The 17,792-nt window shown below is 53.4% G+C and overlaps 1 protein-coding gene across 1 annotated transcript in view; it reads left to right on the top strand.

The window, feature by feature from the left end:
- The first annotated feature begins 299 nt into the window (after window positions 1–299).
- GFPT2 (glutamine-fructose-6-phosphate transaminase 2) overlaps window positions 300–17,792 on the top strand; it is a 53,109-nt gene continuing 35,616 nt past the window's right edge. Inside the window, exons 1-4 of the mRNA XM_010375031.2 lie at window positions 300–402; window positions 14,983–15,090; window positions 16,964–17,062; window positions 17,580–17,705. Of these exons, the coding sequence (XP_010373333.1) occupies window positions 396–402; window positions 14,983–15,090; window positions 16,964–17,062; window positions 17,580–17,705 (340 nt within the window). The 5' untranslated portion in view covers window positions 300–395. The remainder of the gene's footprint in view (window positions 403–14,982; window positions 15,091–16,963; window positions 17,063–17,579; window positions 17,706–17,792) is intronic.

Genomic DNA, 17,792 nt, shown 5'->3' with positions numbered 1-17,792 from the left:
CGGAGGCACAGCGCGATCGGGCCCTGCCCGGCTTCCACGCCTACTCAGTGGCTGAGTCGGGGTCCAAACTCGGGCGGTCGGTTGCCCTAAGCCCCGCTCCGGGATCTGCGCCCGGCGCCCTCGCCTTACAGTCTGAACGCGCGCCTGGGAGCCGCCCCTCGGCCCCCTCCCTGGCTCCTGGGGGCCGGGTCCCGCCGTTGTCACGACAACCGGGGGCCAATGGGAGCAGGCAGGCGGGGAGGCCCCGCCCCGTCCCCGCCCCGCTGGGAGGGCTCCGGGTTATAAGCGCTGGCGGCCGAGCTGGAGCCCGCGGAGCGCACGGAGCCCACGGAGTCGCCCCAGCGTCCGAACAGGCAGCGCCCCGGAGCCGCGGAGGAACCCGAGAAGCAGCCACGATGTGCGGTGAGTGCCGCGCCCGCCCGACTCGCCTCCTCCTCGCCGCCCGCGGGTCCTGGCGCCGCAGCCTCCGCCCGCGAGCAGGCGCCGAGGACCTGGCTGGGGGCGCCGATCTGCCCCGGGCCCCACCGAGGGGCTGTGGTCGGCCGGGCCTGCTGCCCCACAGCCGCGTTCCCGAGTGGCTGTCTCGGAGGTGTGGGCGGGGGATGCCCAACCCGACTCCCGGTCTCGGACACAGTGAGGGGGACCGAGGCCCGCTCCCCACGGAGGGGAGGGACTTGGTCCTGTCCGGCCTGGACCCCGTAACAGAGGGGTCCCCACCCCATGCCGACCGAGGCCGCTGTCCTCCACGTCTCCCAGTCGCCCACAAAGGCGGCCACGGGCAGGCCGGCGCATCCCGGGTGCGGGGCGCCCATCCCGGTCAGCCCGCCGCGCCTACCGGGGAGAGGAGAGGCGACCCCGCCCCGCCGTCCCCGCAGCCCGCGGGTCGCCCCCGCGGCGTCAGTGCGCTCAGGCAGGGCCTGCGCGCCCTCCTCGCGACCCCAAAGGAACCTCTGGTCCCTAGAAGGGTTGGTGCCGTGTTGCCCCCTCTTCGCGCGGGAAAGAGGCAGCCACTGCCGGAGCCTCGGCCCGGAGCCACGAGAGGGAGTCCGGGGCGGGGAGCGGGGCCGGGCGTCCGATTCCCGCGGCGTCCCGCGCTGTCCTGCGTGGCTGCGGGACCGTGGGGAGGGCGGCCGCGGCCCGGAGCGCACATCTGCAATTCTTTACTCTCCTGGCTGGGCCGCCTCCGCTGGCCGGGAGAGCGCCGGGAACTTCTGCTGGGACAAAAGGTCACTGTGCTCTTATTTTTTTTTCCTTGAATAGGATTCGGTTACCCATTCCAGCCGCCTGTGGCTGGAGGACCTGGAGGAACTTCTGAAGCCATGAAAGGCCTCTCTCTGACTTTGCTGAGGGCCGGGGTGGGGTGCGCCCGCGGTGAGCCCTGGCGGAGGTCTGTGCAGGCCTTGTGTCCGAGGCCAGCCGCTCAGCAGAAGGGAACCATCTACGGTGGAGCGGGCAGCCTGCTTCGGGTTGCAGCCTCACCCAGGCTGAACAGGCATCCGTTGAAATTCCTGAGCCCTCAGCTAAAATCTCATACTCCCAGACGCCATTCGCCATGTGTAGAGCTACCTTTGGGTGTTTCTGGGGACAGAGATGAGGCAAAGGTGGCAGTTTTGTCAGATGTCCAAGCCCTGCGGGTTCCAAACCTCTCAGTGTGGCTTTCAAGACCCTTGACCAAAGCTGGTGGCCTTGGAACGAGACTTGTGCAGGAGACCCTTGAACCAGGAGGGTCTGCCCCCCAGCACCAGAGGCTCTCCTTCCCCTTACTTTTTGGATGCTCCTCTGCCCCCACTGCCACCCCTGCCTGTCATCCTCCTTCTTACTGGCATCTGGTTTTTTCCCAAGTCTCTCTGAGCTTTGGGGGGGGGGGGGGGCTCTACCTCCTCCAGCTCACAAAATCACAAGTGTGTTTGTTCTGCTTCTTAAAGGGTCACACACACGTTGTCTCCTAGGGAAAGGTTGAGCTTGGGGTGTGACCACCTGTATCCTCAGATCTTCTGGTACTGACTTGTGGTTGTATGTGAGAAGGAGCTTGAGGTCCCCAGAGGACACCCAGGGCTCAGGAGTGGCTGTGGTCCATGGGGATGCCCACTCGGAGCCAGAATCAAAGAGTGCATGCTGGGTTCGGTGCCTTCTCAGAATTCTCAGATTTGCTGATTTGGGGCTGGGGGCAGGGTGGGGGAAGTGGGGAGGGCACAGCTCAGCAGGAAGTCGTGGAATCCCTGCATGGGAAAGTTATTTCCTTTTCAGGAACATCAGGAGAAAGTTTCAACTTGGTGCTAATGTGTCCTTAACATCTCTGACACTTGCTAAGTATCCTTTGCACAGGAGAAGCCATTCCTGGCTCAGAGCAGGCAGCAGCAGCTGGCTAGAATTGAGTACATTGGTCTGTTTTGGGGGTTGATGGTCTGAGTATGTCTGACAAGTGATACTGATTTTCCTTTTATGGTGGTTTTCTTTTGGCATGAATTCATTTCAATTTTTGAAAATTTAATCAATTTCTACAGAAAAAAAAAGTAGTGATTATGCTGTTAGTACAGGGATACCGCAAGAATCGTGAAGATGCTCCTAGAAAGAACCAGATAAGCTCTTCACTTTATGCTGGGGAAGCTGAGGCCCTGCGAAGGCTGTGCGCACCTGGCGTCTGAGCAGTCCTCGGGGCTCAGATCTCTTGGGCCGTTCCCACAGGGGCGGAGACCTAAGGCGCTTCCTTATCACTTGGCGATGACACTGCTGAGATTATGTCTTGCTGTCCTTTATCCTGCTGCTTCTTTCATGGGAAGCCAAGACTCGGCAGTAGTTGATCCTCTGCAAACAGCAGATGATTCTCAAAAACGTTCAGTGCACTGAGAATTTAGCTGAAATGACACTCTGAAAGTTGCTGGCATTTTGCTGACTTTCTGCGACAGAAAATTTACAATATTTCCTCCCTCTCTCTCTCCTTTCCTTCTCTCCTTCCTTTTTCATTCAGTGGAAATGCCCTGTGTTTTCCAGGCCTTGGGGGACTCGAAGATCCCATGGGTGTGGTCCTCCCCTCAAAGAAGGGGCAGGTGAGCCGCAGGGCCAGTCCAGAGACTGGTCACCAGTAGGGACGGGATGCCGATCAGGGCAGTGCTGCTGTGGAGGGAGGAACTTGAGCACGGGCTACAGCCTGGTAAAGTACTGGCTGAACCGGGAAGGCAAACATCTTTTTGTTTGGGTCACGGGGTTTTAACCTTTTCCTATATTAGTTACCAACGTACAAAACTGGGGGATTTCACATAAGTAGGTGGGAGTTTTGGCTTCTCTTGATAAAATCTGAAGATGAGCAACCCTGAGTCCTTATTTCCAAATAGGGCCTGGGTGACCCCTTGGGTGATGGACGCAAACTCCCCTTTTCTCCCAGTCCTTCCCAGCTGCTTCACTCACTGATGGGACTCTGCACAACAGAGGCAGGAGCTGACTTTCCTAGGAAGAAGGGGAGGGACCCGGGGCAGTGCCACAAGGGCCCAGACATAAGCACAAGCCCTGCAGAGAGGAGGGGGGTGGCGGGCACGCTGGGCTGGGGCACAGCATGAGCCAGGGTATGGCAGGAGGGAAGAGGCATGCATGGGGATTTGGCAGGAAGGATTTGTGCTTCCCATCCACAAATTTGTAAACCGTCCCTGTGCTTCCCATACTGCATAGTAATCCGTGAGGGAGAAAAAAAAAAAAAAAACCCACAATCACTGTGAAGAATTGGAGAATCTTTAGTTCTTGCCAGAAGGTGAAGCCCTTGCCTTGACATCACCATCTTTTGTCCTGGTTGGTGCGGTGGTCTCCATTGGCTGCTGTAACAAATGACCGCAAACTTGCTGATTTGAAACAACAGAAATGTATTCTCTCACAGTGCTGGAGGCCACAGGTCCAGAATCGGTTTTACTGGGCCAGATCAAGGTACCTCCAGGGCTGTGTATTCTCTCACAGTTCTGGAGACCACAAGTCCAGAATCGGTTTTACTGGGCCAGATCAAGGTACCTCCAGGGCTGTGTATTCTCTCACAGTTCTGGAGACCACAAGTCCAGAATCGGTTTTACTGGGCCAGATCAAGGTACCTCTAGGGCTGCGCCTCCTCCAGAGGCTCCAGGGAGAATGCGTCCCCGGCCTCTCCCAGCTCCTGGGGCTGCGCGTTCCTTGGCTTTGTGGCCAGGTTGCTCCAGTCTCTATGCTGGCTGCAGCCCTCCACTCTCTCCTCAGGAGTTTCCCAAGTTCAGAAAAACCTTCTATTTATACCTTTATGGTGTAGCGTCAGTAAACAGTGCTTTTCAATTGAGAGATTATTTTTGTATCTAGCAAAATTAGTTTATTAAGACATTAATTTGAGATTATAAATTTGAGAGAAAATTTTGAAAATGAATTCCACAATAAAACAATTGAACTATTTAGGTATTTTGTTTTTATTTTTAGAGGCAGAGTCTCACTCTGTTACCCAGGCAGGGATGCAGTGGGGCAGTCATGGCTCACTGCATCCTTGAACTCCTGGGCTCAAGCCATCCTCCCACTTTGGCCTCCCAAAGTGCTAGGATTACAGGCATGAGCCACTGTACTTGTCCCCTTCTTTTCTTAAAATTTTTTTTCTTTTAATTAAATTCTAGAGTATATGTCACTTCCCCCTTTGTTTTCGGTGAAACTGTAAGAATGAAAGGGACACTAGCAACTTTTCTGTTAAAAAATAGAAATGGCTGGGCACGGGGACTCATGCATGTAATCCCAGCACTTTCAGAGGCCAAGGCGGGCAGATCATGAGGTCAGGAGATCGAGACCATCCTGACCAACACGGTGAAACCCTGTGTCTACTAAAATACAAAAAATTAGCCAGGCATGGTGGCGCACACCTGTAGTCCCGGCTACTTGGGAGGCTGAGGCAGAAGAATTGCTTGAACCCGGGAGGCAGAGGTTGCAGTGAGCTGAGATCACACCACTGCACTCCATCCTGGTGACAGAGCAAGACTCTGTCTCGAAAAAAGAAAAAAAAAGAAAAAGAAACGTCCTGTCTGGGTGACCGCAGGAAGCAGAGTCTATTATCCCATGGATTCCAATGGTGAGGTTACTTTAACCCCTGGGGTCTGGAAGAGGCCTGGGGCAGGCTAGGGCTGTCTCCAGGGGAGCCAAGTCCCCTTTTTACCCTGAGCCAGGTGCCGGGTCTGCTCAGGGCCCCCGCCAGGCCCGCAGGTTCCTCTGCCTTTCTGTAAGAGCCTGGCGTGGGATCACATGCATGCGTAGCACCTCCAGCTTTGATCTTGTTTCTGCGAGGAGGTGGCAGGAATTGTCATCCCCACCTCACCAAGTGACCTTTCCTAGTGTATGAGAATGAGGGCTGGATGGTCAGAGAGGCCACAGCTCCTCAGCAGCCCTAGCCCAAGGCTCAGGGGACTCCCCACACCTGTGGGCCTCACCCAGGAGAGTGGACCTGTCCCTCTTCCCCCAACACACACAGGCAGGCCCAGGCACACACGTGCACACGCTTGGGAATTTCATGAGACTCATTGAGGCAGACATTCAACTTGGCCATACTCTTCTGTTGAGACAGGAAGTAATGCAGTTTGGGACCTGGGATATTATTTAATCTCTAGGAGGCTCATGGACTATAAAGGTCAGTCCCTTCAGTTCTGAGAAGCACCAGATGGTGGGAGAAAGACAGGCTCTGTGAGGGGACAGTCCCGGCCTGGGTGGGTGGTGACATAGCTCCCCAGAGCCAGCCTCTCCTGTGTGGAGCACTGGCTGGGCCTCTCCCTGGAACGGTCTCCTCACTTGCAGTGAGGGCTGGGCTTTCGTTGGGAAGCCTATGCTTGGAAAGTTGGAGAGATTTTTCAAAATAGCATCACCAGAATCAGAACATGGGCCCAACCTGGCTGCTGCGAAGTGGAGTCTTCCCCACCCCCCAGGCCGCAAACCCTTCCTCCCTCCACCACCACCCCGCCCACCCCCCAACCCCCCCCACTCCCCGCCGTCAGCACTCCAGGGGGTGTAGAGAAAATCCCAGGAATTCAGTGCCCTGGTGTGGCTGACCTTCTGGCTGGGTGTCCAGGGAATGTCACCTCCCTGCGCTGGTCATTGTCGTTATCTGTCACTTGGGGGTTGAACCCTGAGCTTTGGAGGCCCCTGCCTGTGTGCTCCGTCATGGTGTCTTTGCTCCTGACTTCCTGTGTGATCTCTCGGGCCTTGTACAGAGGAAGTACTGGAAGCCCCAGGTCATAGCAGTGAGCCGGGGCAAAGGGTCTACAATCTCCTCTCGGAGGGCTCATGGCAGGTCCTTCTGGAATCCCCTTGAGTTTTTCTCCGTCCCTCTCCTTTCGGGACCTTTCCCGGTTCATTTTGTGTATCAGTTTTGAGGATAGGGCCCTGAAAGACTGTCTGGAAGCTCTGGGTGGGTGACCACAGGGGACATGATCAAGCTGGGTGGTGGGGCCAGGGCAGCCTCTGCCCCCAGGCCGGGCCTTTCTCCAAGCCACCTGGGCTCTCCTGCCGGTGGGAAGGATGCTTGGCCCAGGGCCATCTTTGCAGAGGTTACAAAGTGCTCCCTTTATTTAAAAAGAACTCCAGGCTGCTATATCTCAGACTTTCCATGAAGCCTGATTTTCAGGCCCTCCTGCCTTCAGCTCTCCTGGCCTCTCAATCACAACCCTCTGCAGGTTCCTGGGAACCTGAAGGCACCTCCGTGTCCAGCCCCTCTGGGCGCTCAGCATCCGCCACCTGGCTGAGTCCATCCCTTGTCAGTTCCGTATGAGAAATAAGACTGCTCCTAGGTTTGCTAGGCCTGATGTCTGTTCCCTCTCAGTTCTGCAAGGAGATTTCCAAGCTAAGAAGAGTAACACAGAAAGGGGAGGACTTTCCCCCAAAGAAGTTTGGTGTCATTTGCTGCCCCATTCTCAGCTCACTTAAAATCCTGTCACCTGCCAGTGATGCCTACACCACGGGCAGCCCTGGGAGTCAAGGCCAGGAAAGAGCAGTAGATCAAGGCAGGAAGCGACAGAGGCCTTGGAAAGGGGGCGGAAAGATGGAAAAGGGGTTCAGAGGAGGGAAAGATCTTCATTTGGGATAGGGGGTTGGAAGAGGCATCACATGTGCATAGGCTTGGGGATCCGAGGGGTGCATGCACTGGGCTGAGGGCACGCTGCGGGAGTGGGACCCAGAGGGCAGACACTGCAGGATGGCATGGGAAGCAAGGCAGGCTCAGGCCAGACAGCAGGAGGGGTTGACTTCAGGCAGTGGTCCCCCGGGGCAGAGAGGACGAGAGAGGGACGTAGCTGGAACGTGCCTCACCATGGTCACCGAGGCCCTGGCGGAGAGGGGGCTGAATAGGAAGAAAAAGGTGGAGTTGGAAGCTGGACTGCCCCGTGGTGGGGTTCGGCTCTCAGGGGGCAGCACCTGTCCTGGACCCATCTGGTGCTAGGCGGGCATCTCTGCCGAAGCCAGGGACCCTCTGTGTGAGTTATGGCTCTCTCCTTGAGATAGGTTTCTATGCTGATTGTGGGGAGGTGGGGGTAGAAGTGGTGAGCCCAGGCTTGCAGTCAGGCAGACCTGGCTGTGAATTACTCAAGTCTTTGGAGGTGGAGCCTCAGATGCCATCTCTATCCCTGGGAACCACAGTTTCTTGGCACAGGATGTCGTGAGGATTAGAGGAGGTGAGGTTTGGGAAGGGTTGGCATGTGGGGAGCCCCTGTAGATGGTGGTCTACCCTGCAGGCCACGCAGCAGGGTGCTGGGGGCCTTCCCTGGGCCCTGGCTCATTTGATTAGAAGGCTGTCCTCATGCCAGTTCTGGGATCCTCATGGTGCATGGGGCCGGGGGTGTTGTGCGGGGGGACGTAAGCCTCTCTGTTTGAATATCTTGGGGTTAACTGAGAGCTCTGGTGGCGCCGTGCTCCCATTGTAAGGGGCTGGCACTTAGGGACCTCCTGCCTTTGTGTCCCTCTTGTCCTTGCTGTGGGTCCCAGCGTGCAGAGCTGCTTGTGCTTGGCAGACCGTGGCTGTCTCAGGCGCAGCGCAAAGGCTACCTTCTCTGGCATGCCTCCACCTGTTCATTTATTCGTTCACTCAACATGGATTTATTGAGCACCTGAGATGTGCCAGGCCCCGGGCCAGGTGCTCAGGACTCAGCAGTGGATGAGACAGATGTGGTCCCATCCTCCCGAAGGTTACAATCCAGCGGGGAGCCGAAGAAAAACACAAGGAAGCAAGTGCTGTGTCGAAAAACCAGGGCTATGTGGCTGGAAAAGGCGGCGGGAAAGGCTCGCATAGGGAACCTGTCTGCTAAAACCTGCAGAATGGGTCAGAGCCGCCTTTGCAAAGAGCTAGCAAGAGCCAGCTTTGCAAAGAGCTGTCTACTCCCACCCCAGCGGGAAGCCCTTTCCCCACTCCTCTGCGGGCTTGGGAGGTCCCTGTGCATCCCTGTCCTTCTCTGGAGCCCTCAGTGAGGCCCCCGATGGGTCCATCCCGGTAGCTTGCAGCACCCAGTACAGCAATGCGGCCTCGTGGGCCTGAGAACTATTTACAGATGAATTAAATCTTGATCAAGCCACAGCCAAGTAACACATTTGGTTTAACCATTATTTCCCCAGGCAGAAGGCCAAGATGAAATGACAGTAAATGGTACTATTTCCCCTTGATTTTATTGAATGATAATCTCTCAAGGGATAACTTCTCAAGCTCCTTGCCCTGTGGCAGGCACTATTGTAGCCATCACCCTTGTTTCACTGACAGGGAACCTGAGGTCCGAAAGTTCAGTGACTTGCTGGAGGCTGCACCAAAATCAAGGGGTGGAGCTGGGGTTCGAGGTGGGTTCCGGCACTGGCAATGGCCTCTGTGCTTCTGGCTGTGCCTTGGCTGGTGAATGGCAGTGGCAGGGAGGAAGCCAACCCAGGTGGGTGGCCCTGAGCTGGTGTTTTTAAGGCTGGGGCATGTGCTCAGGTTGCCCCTTCTTATAGCCCTCGTATGGCTGTTGTTCTTCAGGGGAGTGGAACTGGGGACCAGCTAAGTCAGGTGGGCCCGGCCCCGCTGGAGAGGTCGACGGGCAAGAGGGCCTGGCCAGGTCAGGGCTGGCATCCCCTGCAGAGGGAAGGGCCGTTGTGGTCCTGGTGCTTCAGACATGCCAGGAGGGTTAGAGCACTGGTGGAAAGCAGAACCAGACAGAGGCCCGGCCTGGCTGGGGGTCCCAGGTGCTGCGTGATCACTCCTCCTGTCCCCAGAAGCTCTCGGGTCCCCCTCACCGGAATGCCTGTGCCCCAGGAAATCAAGGTGAACCAGGCAGGTCTGTGTTGTGTACACCACTATCCAAACAGCTGGTCCATGTCAACCCTCAGGCCTTGGCTAGGACATCTCCCCGTGGATGGAATGAAGTCTTGGCCTATTTAGACATTCTCTGGCATCTAGATAATGGTGATGTTCTCTCCACCACCTCATTCATGTAGGAGCACATGGTCACGTATGATACTGGCACACGGTGAAACGTCTTAACCATATAAAGAGGACACGTGCAGTGGAAAGGAAGTTTCTGCTCGACGTCCAGTGACCTCAGAGGCTACCACTGATGGCCCTCTGGCCGTGGTGCCCTTCTAGAAATGCTCCATGCTCCTCCCCCAACCCTTGCATAATTTACTCATGTTCTGCAAGCTTCTTTTCCTCTTGGCACATCTTGGAGATTTACATTGCCTTCCAAGAGAATGCCAGCTTTCCCTTGCTCTGTTGAGAGCTTTCTCCAAAAGGCCGTGCTGTGTGGCTGCACTGTCTCTTGCCTGGCCCCTGCCAGACATCAGGCTGTCGCTAGTCTTTGACAACCACAAGAGCCCTGAGCAGCTATCCTCATACGTGTGCACACGCATCTCCGCGAAGACATCTGCTGGATACCTTCCTAGAAGCCCAACAGCTCTGGTCCACAGATGCGAACATTTTTAATTTTGAGAGATTGCCAAATTGCCTTCCAAAGAGAGTATGCGGATTTAAACTCTCACTGTCAAACTGTTTGATCTTTACCGACCTCATAGGTTTTAAAAAATGGATTCTCACTGTAGCTCTTATTTATGGATGGAAGGAATTCCAAAAGGGAATTCTGATGTAAACAGCAGGAGAAATTCCTGGGAAAGGAGCTTCATTTTATTTTGTGTTTTATTTTTAAATAATAAGAGCACAGTGTGAATGCTGTTTTATTCACTTGAGTGCAGTAGAGTGCAGGGAGGATCCAGCCAAGAGGATGAGCTGCAAAAGGAAAGAAACAGAGCTTCCTTCATGAAAGAAATGACTGAAGAGATGTCACTATGCAAGAGGGCTCATGGGGAAAATGAGATTTATGAGTTCTTGCGCAAAGATGGTGAAAACCACTCCTTGGCAACTTTTCTCACTGCAGTGAACTCCCATGCTGTGCCTGAGTGGCCACCGGGCCTCCCGACTGGGTACAGACCCAGCTGGTGGTCCTGAGGACAAGGACCCCTTACACCCCTGCTGGTGTCCAGTAGGCTGTCGTGGGTCCAAAAGTCAGAGGCGCCTTGCGGAGCCTGCCGAACGTTCTCGCCTGACATGCGTGCAGCAGTGAAGCCTGACTGGGAGGCGGGGAGCTGCAGGGGGGAGTTGCAGAGCTGACTCATGAAGCACTCAGGAACATCACTCAGATGCAAAACCTTTTCAGAGTTGGCAGTGGGTACATTTCTGAACCTTTGTGTCATCTGTGATGTCTGTCTGCCCTTAGGGTGGTACAGGTATAATTCTAGAACATTCCCAGCCCAGGATGCCAGGAAAGTTTAGTGTAAAAGACTCCAACAAAGATTTTGGGTTGTTCCCTCCCTTGCTTAACTGTGGTCTTTACATTGACCAGAATTGGACCATGTGCCCACAGGGAATTTTCTGGTTGTTTGTTTCTTTCTTTCTTTCTTTTTTGTTTTTTGTTTTTGAGATGGAGTCTCTCTCTGTCACCCAGGCTGGAGTGCAGTGGCACGATCTCAGCTCACTGCAACCACTGCCTCCCAAGTTCAAGAGATTCTCCTGCCTCAGCCTCCCGAGTATCTGGGATTACAGGCGTGCACCACCACACCCAGCTAATTTTTCTATTTTTTTAGTTCAGACAGGGTTTCATCATGTTGGCCAGGCTGGTCTCGAACTCCTGACCTCGTGATTTGCCCGGCTTGGCCTCCCAAAGTGCTAGGATTACAGGCATGAGCCACTGTGCCAGCCTCTGGTTGTTTTTAGAAGAATTAATGTTATGGAAAGTTTCACCGAGGCTGGGCACTGTGGCTTATGCCTGTAATCCCAGCACTTTGTGAGGCCAAGGCTGTGGGGATAACTTGGGCCTGGGAGTTCCAGGTTGCAGTGAGCTGAGATCACACCTCTGCACTCCAGCCTAGGCAACAGAGTGAGACCCTGTCTCAAAAAAAAAAAAAAAAAAAAAGGTTTCACCTAAGCATGAATGGTGATAATTGCACAACTCTGAATATACTAAACCACTGAATTGCATGCTTTAGATGGGAGTATGCTATGGTACATGACTTATATCTCAAGAAAGCTGTTAAAAATTTTTAATTGACATTCAAAGATGTATTACTCCATTTTCATGCTGCTGTTAAAGACATGCCCAAGACTGGGCAATTTACAAAAGAAAAAGGTTTAATGGACTCATAGTTCCACATGGCTGGGGAGGCCTCACAATCATGACAGAAGGTGAAAGGCACATCTCACACGGCGGCAGACAAGAGAAGAGAGTTTGTGCAGGGAAGCTCCCTTTTATAAAACCATCAGATCTCGTGAGACTTACTCACTTTCACGAGAACAGCATGGGAAAGATCTGCCCCTGTGATTCCATTACCTCCTAGCACTGGGGAATTGTAGGAGCTGCAATTCAAGATGAGATTTGGGTGGGGACACAGTGAAACCATATCAAAAAGTAACTATCTTTTTAAAAAATAAGGTGACAAAAGTACCTCCCGTGCCCAGATGTTTGGGGGCTGTCGTGTGAGCCTCTGGAACCATAAATAGCAGCAGCAGCCCTGTGCGACTCTCACTGGGGGCACTTCAGCCCTGCCGCATAAGGGCCTGAACTGCACACACAGACCTTACATTCAACTCCTCTCACCTGACCTAAAGACGGCAAGGAGAACAAAAATAGCCTACTGAGAAAATTGCCCTTGGCAGATTTTAAAAGAAATCGCCTATAACTGCTCAGAAAGCACAGTGTACATATTTTTATATATAAATCCCCTCCTTAGTACATGTGTGCAAACATATCCTGTGTACAGTCGCTTTCAGGAAGCATGTTAAGTATAATTTATAGTACTATTTAATTTTATTGCCTATTTTTGACTGTTTATAGATTAATTAAGTTTATATGATGGGACCTCGCTCACAGTTCAGGAATATAACATTCATTTCATTGAGGTTTAATCATTTATTCAGATGTAGCGTATTGACATGAATCTGATCTTTCAACGACCAGAGATGTTCCAGGTGGTTTCGTGTATAATCACGGTCAACTCTCCGTTATCTGTGGGCAGGTTGTCCTCTCTGAGGTTCACCTCTGGAAACATTTCAGTCCTGATCAGATCTTTCTCTCATCCCAGCAAAACGTAGTTGGGAAAATAAACCTTCTTGTAACCCTCGTGGCCTCCATCCCCGGGCGCTGGCCAGTGGGTAGGAATGTTTAAGTCCTAAGTTGGGGATTCTTGGTTCCACTCTGGCTCTGGACGAGTCACAGGCTCCCCTGGGGCTCTGGTCCAGAAGTTAAGAGGAGGGCCATGGACTAGCCTTAGAGGCTATTTCAAGCATAGGATGACTCTGGGACCTGGTGGCCCAGTGCCTAGTCCACAGGGCGTTCTCGGTAAGGCAAGTTGCTTTTGTGGTCTGAGAGTTTGTGTTCGCCCATCATTGTCTGCTGAAATCCTCACCCGCATGGCGATGTCAGTAGGAGGTGGGGCCTTGGGGAGGTGAATAGGTCATGGGGACAGGGGCCTCATAAATGGGATGGGTGCCCTTATTTAAAAACTGTGGGGCCGGGTGCAGGGGTTCACGCCTGTAATCCCAACACTTTGGGAGACCAAGGAGGGTGGATCACGAGGTCAGGAGATCAAGACCATCCTGGCTAACACGGTGAAACCCCGTCTCTACTAAAAATACAAAAAAAATTAGCTGGGCATGGTGGCTCACGCCTGTCATCCCAGCACTTTGGGAGGCCGAGGCGGGCAGATCACGAGGTCAGGAGATCGAGACCATCCTGGCTAACGTGGTGAAACCCTGTCTCTACTAAAAATACAAAAAATATTAGCTGGGCATGGTGTCGGGTGCCTGTAGTCCCAGCTACTCGGGAGGCTGAGGCAGGAGAATGGTGTGAACCGGGGAGACGGAGCTTGCAGTGAGCCGAGATTGCACCACTGCACTCCAGCCCAGGCGACAGAGCGAGATTCCATCTCAAAAAAATAAAACCTCCAGATAGACCCCCGCCCCTTCCACCATATGAGGTTGGAATGAAAAGTCACTGTGAGGAATGGGCCCTCACCAGACACTGAGTCTGCCGGCACCTTGGTCTTGGACTTCTCAGCCTCCAGAACTGTGAGAATAAATGTCTGTGGCTTATGACCCAGGCAGTCTGTGGTATTTTGTTACAGCAGCCCAAGCCAACTAGGACAGTTACTGTGAATATGCCTGAAACCCAGTGACATTTCTATGACCCACACTGTTGCCTCCTCCATGGATATGAATACACACTTATCACATATTCTGTTCCACATGTGAACAGGACTGGGTGCCAACACACAGTGAGGAACACAAAGATAGAAGCACCAGCCTGTGCCCTTGGTGGGGACTGTGGGTATCCCATGATGTGAGAGCACTGAGGTGGCCAGAGCCAGGAGCACACCTGCCCAGGGTGGGGGCTGGAGCTGAGCTTTGAGGTGGGCAGGTTTTCCTAAGTGGTGGGAGAGAGGATGAAGGGACAGAGCAATGACGGGATGGGGATGGGGCGTGCACAGGGCAGGAGAGAGGAGATCAAGGATCTGTCATCACAAACGAGGAGTGCAGGAATCTGGAAGGCAGAACCAACACCACAACGGCTAACTTTCTATTTGGAAAAATATTATCTTGAAATACGAATACAGAAAGTCAAGTGGAACAAAATCTTCTTGACTCATAGGCCTACCTTGAACATAAGGATTCTGCAGGGGCCAAGGGGCATGAGATGGTTTTATTCTTGCTGTCATAAAGGTAGTGCTTTTTTTATTTTGAGACAGAGTCTAGCTCTGTTGCCAGACTGGAGTGCTGTGGCACGATCTCGGCTCACTGCAACCTCCAGCTCCCTGGTTCAAGCAATTCTTCTGCCTTGGCCTCCCGAGTAGCTGGGATTAGAGGCACGCGCCACCACGCCCAGCTAATTTTTGCATTTTTAGTAGAGATGGGGTTTCACCATGTTGGCCAGGCTGGTCTTGAACTCCTGACCTCAGGTGATCCACTCATCTCGGCCTCCCAAAGTGCTGGGATGACAGGCGTGAGCCACCGCGCCCGGGCTCACATAGTGCTTATTTAAGGCCCAGCTCCAGCCTTACGGAGAGGGGGACCGTGGAAGCAAAGACCCCAGTGCCTGTCCCATCTGCCTCAGGGGCTGCCGTCACTTCCTGTGGCACTCCTAGATGTGTGCGCTGCAAATCGGGGAGTGCGTGGAGGTGGGGTCTTCTGGATGTCCCAAGGTAGCTGAGTTTCATGGCTGCCTTTTCTCTTATGGACATTGCCACACTGAAAGCTGCCTCCTGCAAGTGCAGCATAGGATGAGTTCTCAGCAGTGAAACTGCCAGCCCGAGACATGTGACATAGACTTTCTGGGGTCACAGGGGGAAGAAAGGGTGCGCCGTTCTTCAGCTGTGCCCGGGGAGGGGCACACCCACCTCCGCAAGCCCCTGGGAGTTCTTTGTGATGCCACCTTGGTGCATCCCCACAAGCGTCTTCTTCCAAACATGAGCTGAGTATTTTACAAATGCACCATTTTTTTTCTCTTGGAACAGGAATCTTTGCCTACATGAACTACAGAGTCCCCCGGACCAGGAAGGAGATCTTTGAAACCCTCATCAAGGGCCTGCAGCGGCTGGAGTACAGAGGCTATGACTCGGCAGGTGGGTCTGCGGCCGCCCTCCTCGTGGCTGGGGACGGGGCTCCGCTGCTCTGGTCTCACCCATTTCCTCTGTAGGGGGGTGTACAACCTGAGCATTTTTCTGCTACTTTTTAACGTCTCTTTTCAATATAAAAATAACACTTGTCCGTTAAAGAAATTAGAAAACTGTAGACAAATAGAAAGAAAGAACAAGGGTGAAAAACCCCAGAAAAACCCGTTCATCAGAAGTCCCCCCGTCAGGAAGCAGAGAGGGTACAAAGCCGCAGTCATGCCGCGTGAGTACGTCCTGGACAGCTGCTCTGCAGCGCGGTGACGGACTTGAACAACACTATATTGTGCACATACAAATTTGCCAAAAGGGTAGTTTTTTTATTATCGCTCAGGCTGGAGTGCAGTTCTGAGAAACTGGCTCACTGCAGTCTCAGACTCCTGGGCTCAGGCGACCCTCAGCCTCCTCAGCAGCTGGGACTACAGGCGCACACCACCACACCCGGTTAATTTTTTGATTTTGTAGAGATGAGGTCTCACTGTGTTGCCCAGCGTAGCCTCAAGCGATCCTCCTGCCTCTGCCTCCCAAAGTACTGAGGCTATAGGTGTGAGCCAGCGAGCTCAGCCAAGAGGGTAGAGCGTGTGCTAAGTCCTCTTATCACACACGAAACAATACATAAAGAGGGCAGGAGGAGACGCTTGGAGGTGACAGGTTGATGGCATAGACTGCGGTGATGGTTTCCCGGGGGCACGTGGGCCTCCAAGCTCATCAGGTGTAACCGTTGAGTGTGCACAGCTTTGTGCTTGTCAGGCCTACCTCAGTGAAGTGCCTTCATTAAAAAAGGACCCGACCCCCAGTCGTTGGTTCCCCCCTCTGGTCGCTCTTGTCTGTTGGGGTGATCTGTGGTGGAGAGGGGAAGAGGTGTTGTACGTCGATATTTGCATATTTACAAAAAATATGCAATTTTGTAATTTTATATTCTTCTCTTTTCACTTAGCATTTCTATGACCCTAAACTCTTTCATTCTTTTTTTCTTTTTGAGATGGAGTCTCGCTCTGTCACCCAGGCTGGAGTGCAGTGACGCTATCTCGGCTCACTGCAAACTCCACCTCCCGGGTACAAGTGATTCTCCTGCCTCCACCTCCTGAGTAGCTGGGATTACGGGCGCCCACCACCACACCTGGCTAATTTTTGTACTTTTAGTAGAATCGGCGTTTCACCATGTTGGCCACGATGGTCTTGATCTCTTGACCTCGTGATCCACCTGCTTTGGCCTCCCAAAGTGCTGGGATTACAGGCGTGAGCCTCCACGCCTGGCCGATCCTAAAGTCTTTCTAAGTAGCTTTCTAAGTGGCTACACAGTGCTCCATGGGGTGGCTGTCCCAGAGTTCAGGCTTCCACTCACTACAGAGGTGATGTTTAGTCTGTTGACCCTGTTTAATTATGCAGCCTGAGGAGAAGGGGGGAATCCCGATTATTTTAGATCCCTGTCGACTCTTATGATAGACGATGGGAGGAACACGGACTAACGCAGTGGAGATGCCAATGAAAATGTCACAATGTGAGGAGCCCTTGGGATGAATGCCCTGCCTGGGCCCATTGCCATCAGCCAAGGGCCTGGTAGCGCCTGCAGTGGGGAAGTGTCCCGAGGGGCTCACCCCAGGCAGGAGCGGGGCTGGGGGCAGCTATGGCCCGAGAGGAGGCAGGAGCTTCCCCACTTGCTGTTAAGCCTCTTTCAAACTAGATTTCCTGAAAACTGCCCAGCTCTCCAACCTGCCGTAAACGGACAGCCCGGGGCATGCAGCCCTGGCCCCGTGGAGCACCTGTGCCAAGTGTGTGAGAAAAAGCTTAAGTTCCAATATAACAAATAATGTCTACATCACAGGTGTGGCAATCGATGGGAATAATGATGACGTCAAAGAAAGACACATTCAGCTGGTCAAGAAAAGGGGCAAAGTCAAGGCTCTCGATGAAGAACTCTACAGTAAGTGGAGGGCCTTGGAGTGGGAGGAGCCAGTGCAGCACCAGTCTAGGACCGTATTCCAACAGCGTCGGACACTGGAGATTTTCACTTGTCCCAGCTCAGATACACAAAAGGAGGGTTAAGCCCATGCTGTAAAACCGGGCTTTGCAGGGTGTGGGATGGTTTATTTTAGGTGGTGGCAGCACGGGGATAATTTTTTTTAAGTGTTAATAGTTATATATAGTAGTTATTTTAATTCTGGCAAATGATACTGCTTTTCTGTTTATGGTAGGGCTATATCATTTTCTTTTTAAAGCAAGTTTATTTCTGTGAAGAAGAGAGCTAAGCTACAGACAAGTAGTAAATAATCCTCAGCATGGGCGGTTTGTGGGCCTGCGTGGACTCCCGGGGTGGGAGCTGGCGGGGAGGTGCCGTCGGTGTGGGTGATGTGACTTGGGTAACGACACCAGGTTACCCTCACAGTCCTGGGCCAAGGCTTGTGGTTCAAGTGTGGCAAACTGATTTTCCTTTCATTTAGAACAAGACAGCATGGACTTAAAAGTGGAGTTTGAGACACACTTTGGCATTGCCCACACGCGCTGGGCCACCCACGGGGTCCCCAGTGCTGTCAATAGCCACCCCCAGCGCTCGGACAAAGGCAACGGTATGTGGCATGCTTCCCCATCCCCACGGTTCCACCTCACCCTGAGCTGTGTCAGGGCCAGTGCCCGCCAAAGCAGGTTCCACGCCC

The sequence above is a fragment of the Rhinopithecus roxellana genome, chromosome 3 (genome assembly GCF_007565055.1).
Source record: "Rhinopithecus roxellana isolate Shanxi Qingling chromosome 3, ASM756505v1, whole genome shotgun sequence".
NCBI lineage: Eukaryota > Metazoa > Chordata > Mammalia > Primates > Cercopithecidae > Rhinopithecus > Rhinopithecus roxellana.
Note: the sequence above shows the minus strand (reverse complement) of the source record. Positions and strands in the feature narration are given on the sequence as shown.